Source organism: Cloeon dipterum, chromosome 2 (assembly GCF_949628265.1).
Source record: "Cloeon dipterum chromosome 2, ieCloDipt1.1, whole genome shotgun sequence".
Classification (NCBI taxonomy): Eukaryota; Metazoa; Arthropoda; class Insecta; order Ephemeroptera; family Baetidae; genus Cloeon; species Cloeon dipterum.
Genome location: NC_088787.1, coordinates 1,211,981 through 1,237,396, shown reverse-complemented (window position 1 = coordinate 1,237,396; position 25,416 = coordinate 1,211,981). Strand labels below are relative to the sequence as shown.

At 39.9% G+C, this 25,416-nt stretch overlaps 1 protein-coding gene and 2 long non-coding RNA genes across 3 annotated transcripts; 2 read left to right on the top strand and 1 right to left on the bottom strand.

Moving 5' to 3' along the window:
• Positions 1-923: 923 nt before the first annotated feature.
• LOC135935876 (uncharacterized) lies at positions 924-15,800 on the top strand. Its single transcript, XM_065478460.1, has 11 exons — positions 924-1,136; positions 8,233-8,308; positions 8,367-8,433; positions 8,795-8,972; positions 9,032-9,255; positions 9,309-9,438; positions 9,498-9,705; positions 9,803-10,035; positions 10,088-10,308; positions 10,418-10,496; positions 10,551-15,800. Exons 2-11 carry the CDS (start codon positions 8,241-8,243, stop codon positions 15,104-15,106), a joined length of 5,964 nt encoding a protein of 1,987 aa, XP_065334532.1. The 5' UTR covers positions 924-1,136; positions 8,233-8,240; the 3' UTR covers positions 15,107-15,800.
• A 482-nt stretch (positions 15,801-16,282) lies between these two features.
• On the bottom strand, positions 16,283-17,210 carry LOC135936386 (uncharacterized). The gene is made up of 2 exons (XR_010574327.1): positions 16,896-17,210; positions 16,283-16,452 (listed from the first exon to the last, which is right to left on the bottom strand). It is a non-coding gene; the product is annotated as an uncharacterized LOC135936386 (long non-coding RNA).
• Positions 17,211-18,006: 796 nt separating this feature from the next.
• Positions 18,007-19,905, top strand: LOC135936226 (uncharacterized). Its single transcript, XR_010574296.1, has 3 exons — positions 18,007-18,797; positions 19,251-19,404; positions 19,456-19,905. It is a non-coding gene; the product is annotated as an uncharacterized LOC135936226 (long non-coding RNA).
• The last annotated feature ends 5,511 nt before the right edge of the window (positions 19,906-25,416 follow it).

The following is a 25,416-nucleotide window of genomic DNA, read 5'->3' as shown; positions in this document are numbered from 1 at the left end:
GCGAGGCCTCGGCGTCGTGTCTCTGACTACAATTAATCGACGGGCAGGCAGAGGGGCTAGGGCGGGCAGGGAGGGGTGGCAACGAAGCCTAAAATATGCAAAATTTCATGGAAAATCTGAAGGAATTTAATTTTCCAATATACGGCCCATAGCAACCAAGTTATTTAATTTATAATTATAAAAAAACACGTTTTGTGACATTTCAAACTTTTGTTTTCGGGGCTGCGTGGGCCGGATTGCGCTTATTTTTGCACCAGTCGACGCCCCTCGGTTGGGTTTATCTACCCGTGTTCTGTTTTTCCAAATCGAACAATTTTTCGCATTACTATACCAATTTCTTTCAGCTAAATTTCCAAAGATTGAAAATTAAAAATATTTTAACACCGTGACGCAGATTTTTAAAGTTGTTTCAGCGATTTCAAGCACATGATTTTTCACCCTCGCCAGCCACCGACCTTCGTCAGGTCGCGTTACCTGAGATCCGGTGCCGGACTGTTTCGCTTTTCTGTTTTTCCAGGCGCGACGTAGGCATAATATCCGCCGGGCGTTCCATCCAGCAGCAGGTCGTGTAGATTAAAGTCAGAAGAAATTTGGGACCGCAAAAGTCGAATATCCTGCCATTTTACCTGTGTCGGGATCGGGAAATTATTGAATCACATTTTCTTTCAACCAACGTGATTTCCCCACAGTAGCTTTTTAATTCAACGGACCAAGCGTATTCAAATGGAAACGTTGAATTTTAAAATAATTTAATTTAAGTTTGTGGCGTATGAAAAAATCAAAATGTTCATGAAATGTTATAGGCGCACGGTGATAAAAGTCTTGTTCGCTGGATGAAACACGAGCCTGCCTGCTGCTGCCTCTGCGCGGGCGATCGAGGAACTGACAGTGACGACAGCGAAAACACGTACATCGCTTTTTTAAAAATAAAAAGTCTAGCGAAAAGTCTTACTCTCGCGGGAGGCGATTCGGCAAGCAGCCGCTCCGCACGCACGACACTTCACAGATCGCTGCCGCGAGTCGCGAGTTTGCTTCTCCGCGCGGCGACCGGCCAGTTTCTTTCACTGAAAATTGGGAGGGAAGCTGCCCTGAACATTTTCCTGAGTTGTCCGACTAGATGGCAGATCAACAATAAGGTAGGGCAATTGTTTTCAGGGTAACTTTGCAATTTACTATATTCGTCGCTTGCAAAGTAAAATTATAATTACTGCGTCAACGTGTTTTGATATCAACGCGAGGTTAAATTAAATAACAGGCAGATGTAATAACATCCCCATTTAAATAGATTAATTGTAAAGTAAAATTTTTTCGTCTTTTAATTTTTATTTTTTCCCCAAACCTTTGCTCAGCAAATCCCGTGGGGTCCCAATAACACGGATTGTATGGGGCCCAAGCGACCGCAGGGGAGCTTGGGCCCAATCGTGGCCATTTTTTTAATCCCCGCACCGACGTCTTTTTTTGAAATTCATATTTTATTTTTCATTTATCTCAGCAGAATTAATTTCTAGCCTCAGAGTTTGCGTTGAAAAAAATCTTGTTTGTCGCCTGCAGAACTGCTGCGATTTACCGAGCGGCATTGAGATTTGAGAGACTTTTCGTGCGCGTGTTGATCTCGCTCTCGCTCCTCTGCTCATCCGCAGCCACCCGCGCGGCCCATCGACGGATATATCTTGAAATTGGGGTGGGGGTGTGTCGTCCAGCGGGGAATCAAAAAACCGAATTCCTTAAGGTTTATTCAAGTCTCCGTAATAGAGAATTAGACTGAAACATATTTTTCCAGTATATTCGTCAAATGTAGCGCGTCAATAAAATAACAATAATTATTATCCATTTTACCCATCGGCAAACGGGGACAATCGGTTTTTATTTACTGATAATTTGACGGGTAGAGGGATGAAAGGTGACGCGACCCTCCCTCGCCGAGCCCCACCCTGGCGATCGGTCCCCGAGTGGGATTGGGCCGTTTTTTCGGCGCCACGGCTCCGCCCGGCCCCCGCGCTGCCGTGTCATGTTGGAACGTGCACCCGATTCGGCGCGCAAGAGCAAAGCGCTCGTCGATGCTATCTATTTTATTATTGGTTTCTCTAATTTCTAAGATAATGAGAATAATTAAAAATCAGTTGCGTCCATCGTTGGATTGCTTAAGAATTATCTGCAGTTTATTTCCTTTCCAGTTTTCTCAGCATTAATTTCACTCGCATTTTTCTGCAGCTGAGATCAAATGATTTCCTTTCAGCGCCACTTTATATATTGGAGAGGGCAGAGAATTGGCCATCAGTGCATCTAAGTGGGTCAAGGGTCACTTGAGGTCATTAAATGGAAGGCAGGAAGGGAATAATCCTAAATTCCAATTTTCCTGGTTAAATTTCCCTTTCTGCCTGCTCGCTTTTGGAGCGCAAGAAGCACACGGACGCATGCGCCTCACGAATCTACGGGTTAAATCAAATGGGAAATTGGGGCCAATCAGCGATCTCCAATGAGCAGCCGCGGATTCACGTAAAAGTAGTGGGGGTTTTCACGTGAGTGGGAGAGTGACGTCATTTTTATTTGCCGTGCAGCAATAATCGACTCAAAATCAGCTGCGAATAAACGAAAAAAGGCTGTCCCAATGCTAAGAGAATTTAAAATGCCAAATAAATCCTTTCTTTTGGAAATAAAAATTAAAAACGTTAAATTAGTACGGCATTGGCCATTGCTAATATTAATATAGAGGTCTCAGCCTGTCGGAAAATATTTTGTTAGGTGGGCAGCGGCCAGCCACCGTTGAAAAAGAATCAAAAAATAAAAATTGCAGGAGAAAAATGTCTTTAAAAGCACTATCAAAGCCGCGCCAGCCGCCACCGAGCCTAAACCGGTCCCGACTTAAAAATCTCGTGGCTGACACCTCTTAAAGGCGAATCAAAATCCCCATATATTGCCTCTGGGGTGGAAAAAAAGCGTTTTTCCATGCTATTTTCGATTGACACAACTCTAGCGCATTTATCAAGCGAAAAATTTCCGGTTTCAAAGTAAAACGCAGTTTCTTTATCTGTGCTAGCGAATTTATGACGCATATACTTGCAGAGGCAAAAAATATTTTTTTAATAAAGAGAAACCCTTTATGCTGGAAAATAGAATTATTGTAGTTGGATGTACGTCTGTTTGTGGGCGAAATAGAGGAAAAGGAAAGTTTTTGGCAATTTTCACTCTCTGAAAGCCAAAAAGGGCGGTCAGGGACACCTCCGCACCTCCAGGAAAATATAAATAAGTGAAAGAGCAAAGCGTAATTATGGAGAGGGTGCACACCCCGCGTCCAGAGGGGTGTCCAAGCCCGGCACCCGCCAACAAAACAAAGGATCGAGAGGCTGCGGAGAGAGAACGAAAAAGGCAGAGAGTGAACTTTTTATCGACGGCCGGAAGCAACCCGCCGCCGGTCCGCCAGCGAAACATTCATTCTCAATAAAAAAAGGAATTAAAAAGACCTGAATAATTATTAAAAAATTGTGAAAGGGGAGTAACTGACGCGAGAATCATCCAGGGTTGCGATCTCAGGGGTTTGCACCTCTCCCAGCCGCCCGCGACCCGCAGCGTTTTCATTCAGGGTCGTGAAACCCTGGAACGAATTGCCACCTGTGCTCAAAGACCATAAATTAAAAAGTGAAAATTCAATAGGACGCATCAGTTTTATCGATTTTTTGTTAGCGTTGTGGGTTTTTTACTCAAAAAAGGTATTGCCTTATTTCTTTTTCTGAATTTCTGTTCGCGTTGTTCCTTAAGGTGCGGCTCGGTGGCTTGAAAAGCGAATTTGAGTCGGCCAGCCTGCGTCAAAGGCTCGCGATCAGACCGCAATTTCCTTCGTTTGCCAGATTGCGAGTTATTTCCAATCGAGTCGAGCGAGCGATTGACTTTTCGATTATTTCTGTGGTTTTTTATCAAACCTCTGACGCAAATAAACACAATCCAGTATTGGAGTTGCAGCCGTTGCTTTTGTAAATTTGTTAAGTTAATAAAAAATGTTTGGCCTTTTTGCGTGCATTTTTCGGTGGTTTGGGGCTGCCGGGGGGGAATGGGGTGGCGAATGTGCCTATAACACGTGAAATTCTACGGCGAGTTTTGCCAACTTCAATTTTTGAACGTGCGTCCCATAGGAACCGAGATTTCGAATTTTTAAAATAAATAAAAAACGTGGTTTGGACAGTTATAATTATTTTTTTCACGGGGACTCTGTTCGCGGCCACCAACGCGCCGCTTTTTCTCAAGCGAAGGAGGGTAGAACGCACTGCAACTGCATTCCCGATTTTGATTTTCGCGTAATTAGCACCTGAGCATTTCAGGGTCGAAGGGTGAAAACTGAAAAAATCAACGCTCCCTGATAATACTTCCGTTATTGGCGCGCGGCAACAATTAAAACATCTGGAAGTGTTTTAAGACCGAATTCGACCCGATCGAATCAAAATCCTGGGATGCCATTGATTTGGCGCGTGGCGCGAAATTAATTTACTTCCTTTCCCAAAAAGATTATTTGGCAAATGAAAATTATGATTTTAATTAGTAAAAAATTATTTCGGCTATGATTACCACACTTAACTCTTTCAATCGATGAACAGTAACTGCAAACCGATTTTGTAAAATTTCGGGCCCATAGGCGAATTACAGCGCAGTTTTACAAATTCGGATTTTGCACTGCCGGCAATGAGAGCCGTCGCAAACGCGCGCGTAGGCACACCGGCGGAGCCCCTGGGCAATTTCTTTTGATTTCGGCGATCGGATCAGCACGAGCAAGTGGAAAGAAGCCCAAATCTCGATTTACAGCATTTTGGCTTTACTAAAATTGATTTTATGCGGGTTTTTGGGTTTAGCACACGCGTGTGTCAAATTTCCTGTTGGCCGGCGTTGACGAAAGTAATTTTAATTTTGTTAAAATTCGACCGTTAGTCGGAGAGTCGACCACGACCCCTCATTTGACAGGTCTCGGATAGAGGCTTCGACCTGGCATGCCCAAACGACTTTCTCAGGGAACCGCGACCTGACCTTGCCCAGGCCGAATTTTAATGCTTTTTCCGCGTTTTGGTGTCGTGATTTTTCAACCTCGCTCGTCACCGACCCTCCTCAGGTCGCGCTACTTGACGACTGTTATTACTCGCTTCTTTTTGGTTTCTCCGTGATTATTAGTGCTCAACTTGCGCGGATTTCGCTCTCGCGGAAATGTGCAGCGTGCTTTCGGCCGGCTCGCACACACTTTTTGTTGATTTTTTGTTTCAAATTCGTGCGTTCGTCGGATCGTCAATCACGACCCCTCTTCTTGGGAAGGGCTTTCACCTGACACACCCGACAAACCTTTTTCAGGGTACCCTGACCTGAGACCCTTTTCTAGGCCGAATTTTAATTATTTTTCTGCAGTTTCGAGCTTATTTGCACATACTTGGAGACGGTATATATTTCACCCTCGGCTGTCAACGACCTTCCTCAGGTCAATCGACCTTTAAAGCGGTGAAGTAGCTTATATTCGGCTGTGCTGACGCTCATATTTGGCTTTTTTGAAGTTCCTCAATGCGATTTTGCACTCGCTCGGAGACCTCAAAGTGCAAACAGCACACGGGCGCTGTATGGCAAAGCGCTGTGCGGCGCCGCGCGGCGCCCGAACGACTCTTCTAGTTTACGCAGATCGGCATTTTTGATCGATATTTTTTTATTTTCAAGCCATTTACCTATCGGCAGACGGGGACAATCGGTTTTTGTTGTCTAATAATTCGACGGGTAGAGGGATAATAGGTCACGCGACACTCCCTCGCCGAGCCCCGCCACCCACTCCACCCTGAGATCGGTCTTCGAGCGGGATTAAGCTGTTTTTCGGCACCGCGGCTTCGCCCGCCCCCGCGCTGCCGGGTCATGTTGGAACGTGCACCCGATTCGGCGCGCAATTTCAAAGCGCTTGTCAATGCTTATCTATTTTATTATTGGTTTCTCTAATTTCTAAGATAATGAGAATAATTAAAAATCAGTTGCGTCCGTCGTTGGATTGCTTAAGAATTATCTGCAGTTTATTTCCTTTCCAGTTTTCTCAGCATTTTTTTCATTCGCATGTTTCTGCGGCTGAGATTAAATTATTTCCTTTCAGCGGCACTTTATCAACGCTCCAATATCCGGCTATGAATTATTTTCGAAAAGCGGTGTGGAAGGGACACGCGTGCTGCCACATGGTGGTAAAAGAGTCAAGCTTTTACAGGCTGTGTCTTATATTGCCTACTCGAAATTTGTGGCGCCATCTTCCGGTTGAAAACTCAAACAATCGTGACCAACCAGTTCACAACTTTTGCCGCGCGCTGGAAAGAAAGCAGTTTCCTCGTTTTGTGCACGCAGAAAGAGCTTGGAGCCGATAAGCAGCTATTCATTTGAGCCAACTGCCAGAAGGAGGCGCCACGATTCACACCTCGGAGGTTGACCACTCTTCCGCCGCGTGGCAGCACCAGCGTCGCAGCTTCCCCACCAAAGTCACACATATTTTTCACGAATAATGAGAGTAATTCGATTTTAAGCACGAATTCTTCCGCCGTCTCTTATTTTTTTTTCTTGGACAGTGCAAAGTAATTGTCAACAATAAAGAATTAAGACCTTTCGCGTACCTTCGCAGTATGTGAAAATATTATTTTTTTAACCTGACGAGCACTGCGTATGGCGGAATTTTTGGAAAATAAAAGCGCTCATCTTGTTCCACTTTGTAAATTACGGTATTATGTTATCTAAAATCGCTAGCAGGACGAAACGCGAGCAGAAAAGCGAGTGTGCGGATGCGGAGCGACAATCGCGGATCCGACGGAAGTATTTTTTTTAAATGCCACACAGCCGTCAACCGTCTCGCGCCGCCCTTTCACAGGAGGCGAGTTGTTCATTTTTAGTGCGAGAAAACGCGTTATGTGACACTCAATTTTTTTATTTTCGGGGCCCAGCCAGGGCTCTAAGGGGCGGAGGCGGGTGATTTAGACTGTGTTCGACGCTCCTCAGTGGGGCGCGTCTCGCCAAGTGCACTTTTGAAAAATCTGAATGTTTTTAAAATTTAGGAAAAGTCGAATTTTTCACAAATCTCGCATTGGAGAAATAATGTGAGAAACCATTTTGCCCCAAACCTGTGGGGAATTTTTTTTGGAACAACTTGAGACCAATGACAAGCCGATTGGATCAAAATCCAAGGAAAAGATAGAATCTAAACATTAAAAAACATATTTTTTGCACCTTCTCCAGTAAGAATAAGATTAGAAATTTGAAAAATTCGCCAATTTTTCCGCGAATGGACCCGGATCGCGATCATTGCTGTTCCACCGCACACGCATGCCCGTCGCCAGTCTGGCGACAGAATTTTAGGCCACTACCGCCCTTAGAAAAATTATTTTTTGGCCTTTGGCACACTCAAAGTGCGCTCAGGAGAGAATTTTGTTATTTTTGTTAAAATTCGACGGATTTATCGACTTCAACCCAAGAGGTCTCGCCGAGCTCTACAACCCAACCTACCCTGAAGAGCATTTTCATGGCAGACCCTGAGATCGGTCCCGTGGTCGTTTTTTATGGTATTTTCGACGCCGCCATCTCCTTGTTTTCCGTTCAGGATCAACCGGCCGCCCCCACACGCTTGTTCTCACTAAATAAATGCATGGATGATAATTAAATATGACCTTTTATCGTTGAAAACGTCAGCCAAACAATTTTGATTATTTCTTTCGTAAGCAAGTGATTTGCATGGTCAGGAAATGCGATAAAAATATATCCCTAGCTTTATTGAATGTGCGATAAGCCAGTATGAACGCGTGTCGCTCTTGTTCAGACATTAAATCTCATTAAATTGGTTTAAGAAAAAAAAAATGTTAATTTAGTGTTTACACTGTATCCAAATAATCTCAATTTGACATGGATAAAGCATGTCAACGACATTTGACAAGGTTTATCCTTGTCACGACAAGGATAAAACTAGTCAAAGTTCTTTGACATGTTTAAAACGTGTTGCGATGAGAGGTTTTAACCATGTCAAAATTTCCTGATCAAATTGACATGGTTAAAACTTGTCAAAACGCGGCTCGGCGTTGCTCGCGCAGACCTCTATGTCCGATACATTCAGTTTTATTTGCAAAAGACCTTGGGGCCCTCCACCACCCCACTTAAAATACAAATTTTGTGGCCCCGAAGTCCGAAACAGGACATCAATAACTTTTCAATGACCTTGAAGGTAATAAGTAGGTTTTCACAGATCACTTTCTATTTCAGAAGATAAAATGTCTGCGGGGCGAGCCAGGTTTGGGTATTTCGTGTCGAAAGACCAAACTACACAAGACGCAGACAAGTATAATAATAACAGTGAAAAATATCCGATAAAATTGATTTAAAACCTCAATTCTCAGTGTTTGTGTGCTCGTCGTGCACTACGACTTTAAGGACGCCAAGACTCAGCTACAAGAATTAACTCAGGTAAAATATTTTGTTATCAAAAGAAAGTTTATTACTTTTCTGTAGAAATATTGTTGTGTTCATTTAATGTCAGGTTAAAATGTTACATCTATGTTCGTTTCAAGTAACACTTGAGGGCGCGTAGTACCCAATTGGACAATTGAAACCGGTAGATGGCAAATGTTCCTCATGTGTGTCATTTATGAATCAGAATGCCAACTAATGTTCTCGGAACATTCATACAATATAAAATAAACTAAATGTTTCAAAAGCGTCACATTTTCTTGTGCCGTCAGAAAGATACCGCTTGAATCCTTGAATTTTTCACAAACATCAGTGAAATGTCCTATAACACATTATAAAAAACGTAATAATTTGCTAGCTGGAGATAAAAAAAGACCTTATCCGGGACGGTGATGACACGGATGTAAAGAATCTGGATGAAACCTTTGGAAAGAACCGGAACTGCAACTTCCGCAGTATTTTGTCGCCGGAAAAAGGGAAGTTGCTCCAATTTCTCTCCGATCGAGAAAAACTGTTACAGGAATTTGGCTGTTCAGGTAAAAACGATGAATTTATTTGATAAATTTTATTTTATGATAGCATTCATTCTACACAGACGTTCCATCAGTGTTTGTGCTTTACATTCTGTCTCACGGTGACAGAGATGGATTAATATTGACAGATTACGTCAAGGACGATGTTCGCAAGATAGTGGATGAGCGGCGTGACGGCCATCTACACCTGAGCGAGTTATTTGTTTCCTTCACAACAACAGACGTGTTCGAGTCTCTGAAAAATCTGACTGGGTTTGACGAATGTCTTAAATTAATAAACTTCGGAGTGAGTCTCTGCTAATATAACGAAGATGGTGTATTAAAATAATTAATCCATAGTCATGTAGAGGGGAGCTGAAGGACACAATTTTTCCCGCAATAGTTGATAATTTCAATAACGCAAACTCTTGTCGAATCACCTACAGCCCTCTGACGAGAAACACGGTTGTGTTCTTCTCAACGGTCGAAAGTGAGACTCTTGATGTCAATACAAATTGAAATCTCTAATTTTTGCATTTATTTTCGCAGCGACCTTGGCCAATCGAGACCCGGCAACAGGAACAACTTTCATCCACCTTACTTGCAAGGTTCTAAATTCTCTTGAGAAGGACGAGAGTCTCATAAATGTCCTGACATATATTCAAAATGAAATTCACAAAGATTCGGTCAAAGGGACCGCTGGACAGACTCCAGAGGTGAAGATGTTTTCCCAGGACAGAAGTTTTGTATTCTCAAAGTGAGTTTTCATCAGGATTTCCCTTGAATTTAAAAATTTACATAGAGTATCCACATAGGTGTTGACAAATATGTTATGATAAAATTTTATATTTCAGGAGTCCTCGGGATTCCTCGAAATCTGACGCAATGAGCATCAAACGCGAGTTTTACTCTTGGAAATCAAGCACAGGGGAAAATATGCGACGCCGCCTTGCGCTTCTCTTTTCCGCTGTCACAGAGGGAAACAAGCAGTTGAATGAAGTGCAAACCGCGCTGTCCCAAAACCTAGATTTCGAGACCATTAAACTGAAGCTGAGTGGAAAAGCATGGACGTCCATTAATGAAGGTTGTACGACCTAATTTTATTTGAATGCTTTGTAATCATGCAATGCATATTTCAGCCTCGTGGCGAGACTTCGACATTGGCTGCATTTTTCTGATATTTTTTGGCCTTGTGACTAAAAACTTGGAAACGAATGAGGTTTGCGTACAAGTGGACGGTCGAGAAACTGCGGTATCTGAAATACTGCGCGAGTTTATCGGGCCAAAAAACGACCAATGGATTGGAAAACCCAAAATATTATTCCTTTTGAACCAGGAAACGAGTTCTTCTGCTGACGCGGTAATTAACTTTGTATTTTATTAATTTCTAAATACTTCCAAAATGTCTAACCAAATTAAAAAATTTATTATAAAAAGTATATCTCACACCGTCTTCTTCTACTATATAGTCCGGATTTATACAGCCTTACATGAGAATATCAGCAACAAACCACAGTGGATGGTTAGTCCTAGTTTTGCACAACAAGGGTATTATTTACTTTCTCAAAATTATTCATTTTTAAAATTTTTTCGTCTATATAGATGATCTTCAAAAGCTGATCGAAATCTTCAATGGGCAAAAGGTGAAAACGGAGAAGAGTCTGCAAGAACATCTCGGAAATCTGCTTATTTCCGAATCAAAGGAAAATCGGGATTTTCTTAACTCGACGCTCCAGTATCCTCTCAATTTTCCTGACTGGCCCAGTTCTTTTGTTCAACTTAGCTTTTCAGTGACAAATTCTCAAAAAAACAAAGAATATGACGTCAGTTTCGACAGCTTGGTGAACAAATCAGCAAAAGAAAAACAAATTTGGCTCTTGAGTTCAGTCGCAGGAACAGGAAAGACGACAGTTCTCAGGGAAATGGCTTTTCAACTCGGGAAACTAAATCCACAATTCCAAATTTTACGCGTTTCTCTCCCGAGAGTTCCGTTCAGTTCTCTAGACAGGAATGTGACTGAGATTGAATTTCTCGTGAAAGCCACTCAGAATTCGAAAGAGGAAATCATAAAAAGCATAGAACACAAGCAATGTGTTGTGATACTTGATGGGTTCGATGAAATCATCCGTCCTGATAACCAAGAAAAAACACTGAAAGTGATCGAAGCTCTAGAAAAGAAACAGATATCCGTATGGATCGGAACGAGACCTAACGCAGCAGAAGCAATCAAAAATAGGATATCAAAAGCTGTTATAGTAAAGATTGATCCCTTGAAAAAAAAGCAGCAAATGGAGTTGTTTCAGCTGGAGACGGGCAAGAGTCGAGACGATTGGGAAGATTTCTTAAAAAAAATGACATCAAAGGACATCTTGAGAAATCCTTTGCACCTTTCTTTGGTTGCCAAGTACGGGGCCAAAGGAAACTTGTACCAAATCTACGACAAGGTTGTACGGCACAAAGTGAAAGACACTCTGATCAGGAAAGCAGTTGACAAGAACAAAGAAGCCGATTTTGGAGAAATATTAGCCATTGCTATATTAGATCTTCAAAAGTTGGCAAGCAACCACTTCAGAGGAGTTGAACTTCCTGATTACGTGAAAGACGACCTAGAAAAAAACAATTACTATGGCATTGCCTCGTTTCAAAACAACCATGGTTTTTTCATTCATCAGACTTTCGCCGAATTTCTCGCAGCCCAACATTTCCTACGTGAAATCGAGAATAGTGGCGATTGCGACATCCAAAGCAGCACTGAAAATATTGCAGATTTATTTTTAGGGGAATCGTTTTCGTGGTGCAGAAAGTTTGTCGATCTTTTCTATTCCACAGTTTTGAATGACGCGGAAAAAATCGAAAAGCGCAGAGCATCAATTCTAAGAGTCATGAAGTTGGATCCAGATAATTTTTTGGGTTTGATTGCTTCCGATGGCTGCATAAATATTTTCAAAATGGTTTACCCAATTATCACCTTCAGTGAGAACCAAGTGGGAGACCGTATTACTGTTGCAAAGGATAGAACTCTTTTGTTCAAAGCAATCAAAGGTGCGGAAGAAATTGCAATCATGCTACTCGACACGGACTTAATCAACAGTGATGATGAGTTGCTAATAATTTTACCTCATCTGTTGAATTTAGTAGCTGAATCAAACGCATGTCTCTTCTTTGAAAAACTGGAAACAAAATTTCCAAGATTGCCAGAGATGATCCACTCTAGAAGATCTATAATAGCAGCCGGAGTGTTGGCAGCAAGAAAGAATCACTGCGAAATTCTTCATCTGCTGCTGCAAAATGGTGTCGACAAAGATTTTCAAGGTGATGAAGGTAGCGCCCTATATTTGGCTATTTGGAATGGAGATATAAAATGCGTAGAAGTTTTGCTTAAGCATGGCGCGAAATTGGCCATAGATGAAGATGGTGAAAGTTGGGACCCTTTGATGATGGCTGTAGAAGAAAATGATCTAGACCTGGTCAAATTGTTAGTGGAGGAAAACATCAGTGGACTGCAACGCAACAAAGAAACTTTCGAAATCAATGAAGTAGAATCAGAGTTGAATGTTTTACATTTAGCTATTCAAGAGGGGTTCATAGAAATAGCAAAATTTCTTATAGAAAAGAGTCCAGGTTTGAAAAACGTGGAAAATGGTGATGATGAAAGTCTTCTACAATTTTCGGCTAAAAATGGAAATTATGAAATGTGTCAATGGCTTATTGACGAAGGAGGGGTTGACGTGAACACCTTACGACGAAGTGGAGATCCAAGAGATTGGTCCAGGAATGACGAGGACACAAGCGATGGGTCCTCGGATGACGAGGACACAAGCGATGGGTCCTCGGATGACGAGGACACAAGCGATGGGTCCTCGGATGTCGAAGACGACAATATATGCATGGACTATTTCTTACTTCTGCAGAAGAGTGACATTAACATGACAGACGAGAGAGGAAAAACTGCTCTTCATTGCGCTGCGGAACGTGGATATCTTGAACGTGTCCAAGAGTTGGTCAATGCTGGCGCTAATATTCAAGCTGTAGACGAAAATGGATGGAATGCTTTTCATTTTGCTTGCAGCAGTGTGCGTTACTTTGATGATGATGATGAAATGAATGAGATACATGACATTACAGTACAAATTATTCAAAAGTTGCACAGCACTGATAGTCAGCTGGCCAAAGAGAAAACTGGAAGAGGTCAAACAGGGCTGCACATTCATCTGAAATTCAGCTATTGCTCGGTTAAAGTAACACGTTTTCTGGTCGAAGAGATTGGAGTTGACGTAAAAGCAAAGGACAACAATGGCTGCACTGCGTTGCGTATTGCAGTTAACGAAGCAAAGGATTCCGTTGACTATTTGATGGAAAAAGATATCGACCTGGAAGTAAAAACCAAACGGGGGCGAACATGCCTTCATTTTGCCGCTGAAAGGGGTGATTTGGATGCTCTGCAAACTTGGATAGAACTGGGTGGAGACTTCAATGTGGTTGATGAAAAAGGGATGACTGCGTTGCATATTGCTGCTGAAAACGGACATTTGCAATTTGTGAAAAAGTTTTTAGTCTGCGCGACCGAGGAAGTCCAAAATCAAGATCTTGGCGAGGGTTGTGTTGGATCTAAACTGAAAGAGAGATTAAACAGATGTGATAATGAAGGAAGGACAGCACTGCAACTTGCTGCTGAATCAGGAAATGTTGATTTGGTTAAATTGTTGCTTGAAAATAACGCTGATTTAACTCACGCGGACAAGGTAGGAAGGACACCACTGCACCTTGCTGCTGAGTCAGGAAATGTTGATTTGGTGGAATGGTTGCTAAAAAACAACGCAGATTTAACTCAAATGGATATGAAAGGAAAGAATGCAATCCACTACGCTATCGAAAATGAAAGAATGTTACGATTCCTCAATGAGAAGAACGGAGATCTTGTGAAGCAGCGTACAAAATATGGAGACACAACTCTACATCTGGCATTGAAAAGGAATGGTGGTGTAACGGAAGAGATCGCTCTGTGGATTATTGGACAAGTAGACGACGACGTTTTAAACGCAAAAAATGATTCTGGCGAAACACCACTCTTACTGGCTTGCAGAAATGGGTGGTGCAGGGCCGCCGAATTGCTGCTGAGCAGAAATGTTGAGGTCAATGTCTCGGACGCGAATGGAAAAACTGCAATGCACTACGCCGCAGAATATGTAAACTTGTATTTACTGAAGCTTTTGCACGAGAAAGGTGTGGATTTGACACTAAGAGACAACAAGGGAATGAATGCCTTGCACCACGCCGCAGAAAAAGGAAACTTGTCTTTAGTGAAGCTTTTGCACGAGAAAGGTGTGGATTTGACTCTAACAGACAATCAGGGAATGAACGCATTGCACCACGCACTCGAAAACTTTGAGGTAGTATTATTTCTTCACGAGAAAAACAATGAGTTGTTGGGACAGCGTTTGCAAAACGGAGACACAGCCCTCCATTTTGCATTAAAAACGTGGGACATTGACACTGACATAATTCGTTGGCTCGTTGAGCAATGCGAAATTGACTTGAATGTAACAAACAGCGAGGGTGAGACACCGCTAATGCTGGCTTGCATGAATAGAAGGTGGAATGTTTCTAAAATATTGCTTGATAAACGCGTCGATATACATGTGAAAGATAAAAACGGAAGAACAGCCCTGCACTACGCCGTTAATTCATATCATGATTTGGTGCAAGAGTTGTGCAAAAGAGGCGCAGACTTGTCTTTTACAGACAACGACGGGATGAACGCATTTCACCATGCGATAACAAACTTTCAGATGGCTTTATTCATTCATGAGTTGAATGGCGATTTGGTTAAGCAGCGTTTGAACAATGGAGATACCTCTCTGCATCTCGCAATCAAATTAGACGAGGACGACAGGGATGATGAGTTTCTTGTTTGGCTTGTGGAGCAAGGCGACGTTGATTTCAACGTGACAAATGCTTTGAACGAAACCCCGTTGATTCTGGCTTGCAAGGAGAGATGCTGGGACAAGAAATTTTTTGAAATACTTTTGTCAAAAAATGTGGATTTGAACATAAGAGACATTGAGGGCAAATCTGCTCGTGACTACATTGACGAATCTTTTCCATCTCATTTACTTGAAAGGTTTGATGAACTCGAAGAAGCGTCACCCAGCAAATAAATGCGAATGAGTTAAATTCACTTTTTCTTGCTCAGAATTCGGACCAATTTGCTTTTTGTTGCTTCAATTTTAATTTAAGTTTGCAATTTCCAGATTAGCGAATATCTTTGTTTTCATCGTGTTTTCTGAAATGGTGGCATATTTTTAAAATATCACTTAATTTTAATGATTTTAAATTTTGCATACCAACATTTTTAACTTCATTGCAAGAATATAAGAGTTTTAAAGAACATTGTATTTTATTTAGACATTATTTTTTCATTTGATAAAATAAGTATTAAATATGCATAGTGTATCGGTTTTTATGTTAAAGTTGCTTACAAACCTTTAGTTTCTTTACTTTACTGGCGGTAAGGAATATAATGAAAGCGTTATTCAATAAAATTTAAAACAATTTTTGAATGATTCATGGGTTTTATTCCAAAACATAGAGAATAATCTTCGAGCTACTTGTGCATTTATTAGGAGTTAATTAAGAGTCATTATGTGGCATTGATTTAATTTTTTAAACAATATGAAACTGCGAAAGTGCGAAATTATACTTGCAGCAATATCTCTATGCACTAATAAATCTTTATTAAATTATTAAATTAAATTACCGCATGTGGAATGATCTCCCACCAAATTTTTGTCTCAACGAAAACTTAAGTGCATTCAATGAACTCTTAAAAGAACTATTTTTTCAAGAAATATTGAATTACCCGCATAAAAAAATATCGCCTGAGAATGTTCTAAGAATAAACCGACTTCGCCCAGGATTAATCTAAAAAATTAATTATATATGAACTTATGATACGGTTTTTCGTGATACTGGATTAATCTGTAGATTAATTTAAGAGAATAACCTTAGAATGTTCCAGGATTATTCTGCCGGGCTTTGTTTCAAAAAGCTTTAAAGAATGATCTTAGAACATTCTCAGAATATACTTATGGATTAATCTTGGGATTGATCTAAGATTAATATTTAGCGTATCAAATCTTTACATAGGATTATTCTTTTCGGTTAATCTTGGAACATTCTTTGGTTATTCTAATATCATTTTAAGATCAACATAAAGTGCGACAAAAATTATTTCTAATATGTTCTTAATATTAACCTCGGATTGTTCCTAGAATATACCAAAATCGTTTATTATTGCGATTCATCTGGAATTATTTAAAAAATTACAAACTTCATTAAATGTAAAAAATATGCAAACTTTATTAGTTTTTAACCATATCACATATTACAGCTACAAAATTTTTTATTATACGATGCCAGCATCGCCGATCTTGAAGCCCAAACTGCAGAACTTTAACGGTTACATCTTTTTCAGTCGTGCAAAATATCTGCGGATGGCTTGAAGCTAAAAAAAGGGGAAGCGACTCATAGAAAAATATAAATAAAAGCTTATTTCAATTAGTTTTGCTTGGAAAATGGAAGGTTCAAGTATTAAAAGTGCATGCATAATATTTTTCCATTTTCCTTGCAAAGCCAATTGAATCAGAATGTGTAATAAAGCATGCCATTCTAAATTCTCGTAAGCGTAAAAGAAAAAATGTCACCGGTGATTTACATGGAAAAATTACATTTTTCCTCACCGATTTACAGTTTCCGCCACCCAAACTTATTTATGGGGTTCTAATTAATAACTTAAGGACTGGCGAGAATCCCATATATCAAAATATTGGTGGCGAAAACTGCATAAGTAGCGGCGAAAAGTGTAATTTTACCATAAAACCGTTGGATTTCAAAGTTGCGCGATCTGTTCTAATTTCTTTGGACGCTAATCTATAAAATGGGACTTACCCTGTTAACCGCAAGATCCAGGCCATCCGTCCGAGTCCGCGGGACGTCCGTGTTGTCCCATACTGGCGGCGTCCGGCGTCCTGCGTCCGTTAATAACTTTGATTTGAACGGCGGTTGACCGTTGACGCGTTAGACAAAGAGAGCGAAGCAGGATTTTGTAAGTCTCTTGCTGCTGCTGCTCGCTAGTCCTGCTGCCACCGCCCGTCGCCCCTCCCCCGCTCCACAACAGAGGCAGGCAGCAGGCATTCCATGCAAGTGCGTGCATGCATGTGCAGCCGCCGCAACCACGCGCACACTAAAATCGCCCTTTTAACCCTTTTTGTCCTTCTGACCTTTCTTTCAAATTTGCCCGGTTGTCGGTAGCATTAATTAAGACTCTTTGTGTTAAGAAATTAATTTATTCAATCGCATTTATGATTTTTACCCTTTTTAATCTGGGCAGATTCTTTGAAAAATAAAGGCATCATAATTTTTTGTTAAGATAATGAAAAATTTGTTAGGTTTTAATATATAAATTGAATCCATCGCATTAATTAAAAAAATATTTGCGAGAAAAAATATTTTTTGTGATAACGATTTCAAAATATTTAACAATATGGCAGTTCATTTTCTTGATTAAATTATGTTTCGTACTTATTTTTGTGTTTTTAATTGTAAGAAAAATATATAAGTTCTTCTCTTTTCGGGTTTTTAAAGAATATTCTAGGAATATTAAAAAAATATTTAGAATTAATCTCAGAATGATCCATAGAATAATCTGGGGATATTCTATTAACTATATTCAAATTTCCCCTTTGGGATTATTTTAGGGATATTCTTGTAAATTAATCTCTAGATTGACTTTAAAACATTTTAAGATTAATCTGGATTCATTCTAAGAAAATTCCAAAAATTATTTTTTTGGATTAATCTCAGAATGATCTAAAGAATAATCTAAGGATATATTTTTTAGATTAATCTCTAGATTGATCTTAAACATTCTTAGGTTAATCTCAATTAATACAGGATTAATCCTGGATCAATTTTTTGGATTAATTTTTTCTGGTAAATTTTGATTAATCTAAGATTATTCCGGATATTCCTGGGTTATATTTTTTTATGCGGGTAATGTCTGACTTCTCTAATAATTATGTTTATATTATTGAATTTATTTGTCTGGATGTGGCAATTATATGGGGCAAAATAGCCCTGCAGAACCCTAATAAAGATCATTTGAAAATAAATTATTAAATTTCTGTGAAAATCAATCACTCGAAAAATTAATAAAGGGTGAGAGAATCATCTTCTTTTAATTATGAACACTTTTAAGAAGATTAGTTTGATCTTAATCTTCCCGTTGCAGATTTTCTGCGGCAATATCAAATTCCTTGTTAAATAAAACATTTTCAGAGTAAAAACATCGTGTTAACCTTCTTGATAATCGATTGTTATAGACCGAAAAAGATATTTCCCTCTACGAAGTACACCCTCTGTAAAAACTTCAATAGCAACATTTTTCTTTTTCATGTATTTCTAATTGTATCTTGTCTAATTCGATAAACTTTTAATTTTACTTCAAATATAGCATGTTTTCTGACGAATTTAAAATGTTAGCTCTGCTTTTCATGCGAAAACAGCTGTTTCTACATTCTCATCTAGTCTCGATTTCCCTGAAGGTGGTGCAACGATTTTGCAGAGAATCCAATTTTAACGTAGGTCTTTTGAATTTCCATTCAGCATCTGCTTGCAAGCGCGTAACAAGAAGCTGTTTCCACACTCCCAGCTGGACGGACGTTTTTGATTGCCCTGAAGGTGGCAGGGAAGTGCGGAAGGCAATCAGCTGTAATCACGAACACTCAAACACCTCTGGATCTGGATGAATCCTAGACGCTACAACTCGACACTTTCTTTCAAATTTTAAAGGTACGTCGGTAACTCATTAATTTTTTCTTTTCTTTTCCTTGGTGATTAAAATTAAGTTTCCGATTTTTTAAACAATCTTCCGCTGACATTGTCTGCAATGAATTCTTCGACAGCCATGGATTAGAGCTTAAAAATGCTACAGTTTAGATTCATGTATCTTTTTATCAAGATTTTTATTTTTTCAAAATCTCCGTAAAAATTAAACAGCCTGTTCATCAATGAAAGACTGCAAAATTAATTGGCATGAAAATGTATCATTTCTATTAGACATATTGCTGAGAAGAAACGATTTAATTAATTAAATTTGAAATTATGGTTTGAGGTGTAATTAGTCACAAATTTTTGAAGATATCTTACTTTCTGGAAATACTGCGGATTTTCTAAAATTTACTTCAAATCGCTTACGTTTCTTTGTCAACCCAGACGATAATTAGAGACCTCGAACCTTTTCAGACTCTGCAATTTTTCATGTTGAGCCAACTTCGTTCCACCAGTGAAAAGGCCAAGAGGGGAACATAGATGGCCCTGAAGAAGGAGAGAATCTGTGCTTTCAAGGACCAAACTAAATGATTCATAAATCTCGCAAGAAACTGGGTTTTCTTTCTAGGTAATAAATACACTTTCGTCATAGATAAAATTTTAATACGCATAATTGAAGGGAGGTGTCGTGACTCTTGACGGCCTGAATCTTCCCCAACTGGCGCCTGCAGACCCAAGTCTTCGAAACAAGAACCACCGTTTTATGTATAAAATTGGCTTTTCCTTTTTTTGCCTTTAACGTCGAGCGAGCACTGTTTAATTTAACGTAGTTTTGGCATCTTGCACGCCCAAAAATGTATATTTTCCAATCACTGACTGGCTCGAGACACCCCAAAAATTGGCGTCACATCCGCCCCCAAGCCTTAGAGCTTAGCATCGCATCATTATTCTGCCTACTAGTTGCCCCTTGTTGCCTGTCCAGTCACAGTAGAAATTGACTTTTATTTCCAAAGTCTCGTCTACGTTATCTTAAACTTCAGTAACTTAATTAATGGCCAATTTCGCGATGGAAAGTCTTTTTGTCTCTGTTAGAGTCACTTTGAGCAATAAACCAAAACCAAAACAATTTCTAAGCTCAATCCTCTTTGTTTTTTTCCATCTTCCTGACCAGCAGCATAATTGAAGGAGCGATAAAGTAATCTGAATATTTCTCTATTAAATAAGGGCTCACTGAGGAGCAGCTTTTTTCAATTTCAAAGCTCAATGGATATTATTTAAAGTGACTTTACTTCAGCATTCCCCTGGTTATTCTCGGTCCTGCTACGGGACTTATTTTTTTATACAAGAAACCTTTTAGCCAACCTGATTGTGCTTGGGCCCTTCTGGTCGTTGAAGAAATCATAGTTAAAATAAAGAGACGATTGGCCATGAGAGGCAGCCACCACGACGCCGAGTTTGAGGGACGGATCAGCGACACCGAGCTCTCCTTGAGAAGATCAAGACGCCGCTCTAGTTCTTCGAGCTGTTTGTAAGTTATGCGGTCATATAATCATATTTTCCGTTTTCGTTCTGTTCCAGAAAGTCCACAACATTAAGATTTTTAGGCCAAGACGAAATATATATATTGTCTTTTTTAAGAGAGAAATCTTCTCGTTTTTTTAATTTGCTTGTAAAAACATTTCGAAATTCTTTAAAATTCGCAACAGACCCAGAGCGATAGAAATGCTTTTTCTGTTGGTGTGAAGAGTCTGCTAAAAATTATACAAATTTCAATCATTGATTAGAGTCTTTAATTAAGAATCTGCGTAGACAAATGTAATATATGAAAAGGATCAAATGCGTAGCAGGAAAGCTCTTTAAATTTTGTACATCTATCTCAAAAGATGAAACCTGAGGACGATGTAGTCCTGGCTGAATATAGATTTAAAAAGAGGAAAACATTTTAATTTTGGTGCTTGAAATATGCATGTCAGATCATGGCTCTCTATGGAAATCTTTTCAAATAGAAGAAAGCAAAAAAAAATTGTTGCCGCGGAAAAATTATTTTTAAGTTCTTTGACTTTTAATTTTCTCAAAATGTAGGAAATTTTGCAGTAGGTCCTCGTCCGATGGCTGCATGGAAAAATAGATCCAATAGCCGCAGCTTCTGAAGGTAAGTGGTGGCGATTGGCAATCTGAGAAACGACCTGATTCGGTGATGACCAAATATTGTGCCGCACAAAAACCAAGCTGACAAATTTAGCGAGAGAATTGTTAGCAGTCTGTCTGGCCGAAATTCGCAACCAAGAACAAGAAACGCACTTATTTTACGAAATTTTGGCTCCACTGTTTATGAAAATTCGGATAGCTCGCGGTGATGGATGTCGAAAAACTAAAACGCCCTTTTACAAAGCGTCCCGCATGTCCCATTAGGTCGCCATTTAACAGCAACCTGAAATTCGCGCTTACAATTAGAACCAGCGAATACGCAACAAAAATGTCCTGAACCTTTTTCTGGACAGATCACAACACAAAGGTAAGTCAGCGATTTTTGCAGCATAAACTCGTCCGCAGCATCTCTCTGCCTCTGCAACACATTCTTACTCCTTTTCAGACTCACGTTGAATCAAAATGTTTGAGCAACTATGCTGCGGAAGTGGGCGTGGTTCATTTCCTGATTATTTTGGAAAAAGCCTATTAGTGCAAATATGTTTAGATCGCATGTCATTCGATTCGAAAAAAGTCAATTATTTGTTAAAACTCTGATACATGTAAAAACAAGAGGAAAATATTTTTTCAATTTTATTACAAAAGGTCCTTGAATGAAAAAATTGTTTAGGAAACACCTTAGTTCAATTGACCTTGTTTGGACCCTTCTGGCCGTTGATGGAATTAGAGAGAAATAGCTATTAATAAAAACGAGAGGCCAGCGATCGAGAGAGGCAGCCGCCGCGGCGAAGAGCAACGCAGAGATACCCGCCGCAACAGCGAGCTCTCGTTTGGCACGTGTCAGACGAGTCTCGAGCTACTTTCACGCGATTGAAGTCGGTGATAGTGTGTCGCTCTTTTAAACAAACTCAATCGAATTTTTCGGTTAATTTATAGAAAAATAAGAAGTAGCTACAGAGTGAATTAATTTATAATTCGGCTTGAGATTGAGAGGCCTCATGAATGCTCGTGATGTTTCGAAGATTAATTTCTTGTTTGCGCTTGCTTGGACCGCGTTGGTCTATCTAAAATCGCACTTTCTTTCGATTCTCACCGCATTCTTATTAAAATGACAGCGAATATGTATTTTTTTACTTTCGTGCGGTTCGTTGCGCTTTCAAATGTGATGCAAACAATAAAAAAAGTATAAATAAGTGCGCATATGTCGAATTTTCATATTTAAAATCGCTCTTTCTTTACAGGCACTACTTGCGATGCAATTTTACATTTTTTTTTTGCCTTTGTTCGTGTTAATTTTCTTTATTTTAATTAAATTATTTTGTCAACTCGGCGGTTGCGCGCGGACGTGCACACTCGCGACTCGCAGCCGCCGCTTATCTCTGATGTGTGATGAAGGAGCGGTGCTGCTCGCTGGCTTTCGTGTCGCCTCTCGCGAGTCGCGGGTTAAATTTTTGTGCAGCAAGTGGGCCACCGCGGTTTGGCTCTCCTCGCTGTTAGTTCAACACTCGCCCGCACTGAGGCAGCAGCAACCGCGGTCTCGTGTCTCGTCCAGCGAAACAAAATTATCATTTATTTCCTCCGCACATTTTAAATTTTTTATACGCGAAAACTGTGAATTAAATTGTTATAAAATTTAATTGTTTCCATTTTTACATGCTTGCCTAAAAATATTATAGACCTCGACTCTCGACTCGTAGTGGTGAAAATGCGGTGCTGCTGACGGCGAGTCGCCTCTCGCGAGAGGCACCACGCTTTCAATTTATATTTAATAAATTTGTTATTTATTTTCTGATGTACTATTTATACATTTTGTGCCAATTAACTAATTTTCAACTCTAAAATGAACAATTTTCGCGGCAGAAACTCAATATTTGAGTCTGAAATGGCGGCAAAATAATTAATCTACGATGGCGCCATCTATTAGCGGCTTGCAACAAACACATCTAGCTGGCAAACAAATCACGGGGAGAGTAGAGTCTCTATTTTTCAAAGCACAAAGCATTGAATTGCTTTTTTTTGCTTTGCGCAAATTATTCAACGCGACAGAGAAAATAATTTTCAGTGATTATCTCTGAAGCTAGCGAGAGGGCGGCAAAGGGACCTGAAATATGCAAAAGTTCACGGCGAGTCTCAAATAGTTTGGTTTTCCACTCGAAAGCCAAAAGCAGCAGAGTTATTAATTTTTAAAGTTCAAAAACACGATTTGTGACATTTGAAACTTTTGTTTTCGCGGCCCAGGCGGCGCTCTGTGGGCCGCAAGGCACTTCTTTTAGCACCAGTCGATGCCCCTCGGTGAGACACACCCGCCAGTGTGCAAATTTTCAAAATCGAACTCATTTTTTGCAGATAATTATCCGAAAAATTGAAATTTTCAAAAATATTTCACCTCGTTACGGTGATTTTTTTATATATTTTTTTAAATTTAAGTTTACTTCACTTTGTAATGTCAGTTTCTCTTGTAAACAATTTTGAAAATTTTCGCATACTTCCGCGGCTATTGGTCACAGTCACAATTATCTCTGGTGCAGGGAAGAAATTCAAAAAATGTCTCCTGGACTACGCAGAATGAATCTAGGATCGTTTTAAGACCAACCCAATCAAAATCCTAGGAAATGGCAGTTTTTAACATTTGTGAAACGTACTCTCTCTGAAAAAAGCACGGAAAAAGGAAAATTGACACAAATCTTTGCGAACAGGGAGCACTAATGGGTTTCCAACTCGTGTTGCTTCGCATGCGTTGCTCCAACGTCGGTCTGGAAACTGATTTTGACATTTTTCCCGCCAATAACAAAATTTAAATTAAGGTTTTTCCGTCATTTTTTTCTCGTTTGGCGCAGAAAATGGTTTTGGCCGGCGAGATATGTAATTTTTTTGGCCAAACTGGACCAAGCATATAAAGAAAATAATTAATATTTATAAGAATTTGACTTTTAATTATTTCCGTGTATAAAAAATTAAAATGCGTGGTTGATAGAATAGATTATCTTGTTCCGCTGGACGAGACACGAGACCGGTGGTGCTGCCTCTGCGCGGGTGATTTTTGAACTGCCAGTGAGGAGAGCGAAACCGCGGGCAGTTCGTCCGCAGCATCTCCCTGCCTCCGCAACAAATTCTTACAAAGTCCTTTTCGCTTTCATCGTGGAGTCAACTGTCAAAATGTTAGAGCAGCTGCTGCAGAAGTGGGCGTGGCTCTTTTCCTGATTATATTGGAAAGCCTCTAGTACAAATGTGTTTACATGGCCTCAAGAAAAAGTAGAATTTGAAAATAAAAATCCGACATTTTGTTAATATTCTGATATATGTATCAACAAGAACATAAATTATTTTTTAAATTTAATTACAAAGATCGTTGAATAGATAAATTATATACAAGGAACCATAGTTAAATTGATCTCGTTTATGGGCCCTTCCGGCCGTTGAAGCAATTAGAGAGAAATAGTAGCAATTAAACGCGTGAGAGAGAGAGAGAGAGAGAGAGAGAGAGAGACGAACGATCCCGAGAGCCGGCCGCCTCAACAACAACCTCTTGTTGGCACGTCAGGAGGCGCTCCAGTTGAGACAGCGGTAAGTTGAAGAGGAATGAAAGTGAATTCCCCCGCAAAATCGTTGAACACACATACAGATTAGGGGCAATGGATCGTGTACAGTTAAAAAATACATAATAGGTAGCGCTGAAACTGTTTCTGAAATGATTCTCAAATAAATTAACCGAATTTTGGATACTTTGATTTTTCCTAAGAGAACTTTTGGGTTCTCTAACGGCTAGTTCAAATTTTCAGACGAGTTTTGTGCGAAAATGGTACATTTGAGAAAAATTATTTGCTCAGTAGAAAAAAAAATAATGGAAAATTAATCAGCTTTCTGAATTTAGGCAGTTTTTTTCTCGCTACTGTAAACAGCTGAATTTTAATACCACAGACACATTTCAAAAATCTGCATTTTTTAAAAAAAATAAAATAGCGTTCAAGACTTAAAAGTACTATTTTTTATCTTCTAACCAGTAAAATTCGAAAAATTGGATTTTGGGGCACTTTTGCGGGTCAGAAGGAAAGGATAAAAAATTAAGGTCCATAAGTTGATCTCAAATTTAGTCAGAGGCAACTATTTATGGCGTCACAATTTTAAGAGAGAGCGATTCGCCGGTCGCCGCGCAGATATGTTCACACTCGCGACTCGCGGCCGCCGCTTATCTCTGATTTGTGGTGAACGCGCGGTGCTGCTGGCTGGATGGCGTTTCGCCTCTCGCGAATTAAATTATTTGTAGCAAGTGGGCCGCCGCGGTTTGGCTCTCCTCGCTGTTAGTTCAACTCTCGCCCGCACAGAGGCAGCAGCAGCCGGTCTCGTGTATTTTATGAACCGAACATTTTATTTTTTATGTTGGAAACTGTGAATAAATTCTTAGAAAAATTAATTTGCTTCCATTTGTAAATGCTTACAATTAGTCCAGTGTAGCCAAAAATAAATATAGACCTCGACTCGCGGCAGCTGCTTC

Coding starts and splice junctions, on each gene's coding strand:
- LOC135935876 (XM_065478460.1), top strand. CDS start 8,241: ATGTCTGCGGGGCGAGCCAGGTTTGGGTATTTCGTGTCGAAAGACCAA. Junction 10,036..10,087: donor GACGTCCATTAATGAAGGTT/GTACGACCTAAT, acceptor TGCATATTTCAG/CCTCGTGGCGAGACTTCGAC. Junction 10,497..10,550: donor CCTAGTTTTGCACAACAAGG/GTATTATTTACT, acceptor TCGTCTATATAG/ATGATCTTCAAAAGCTGATC.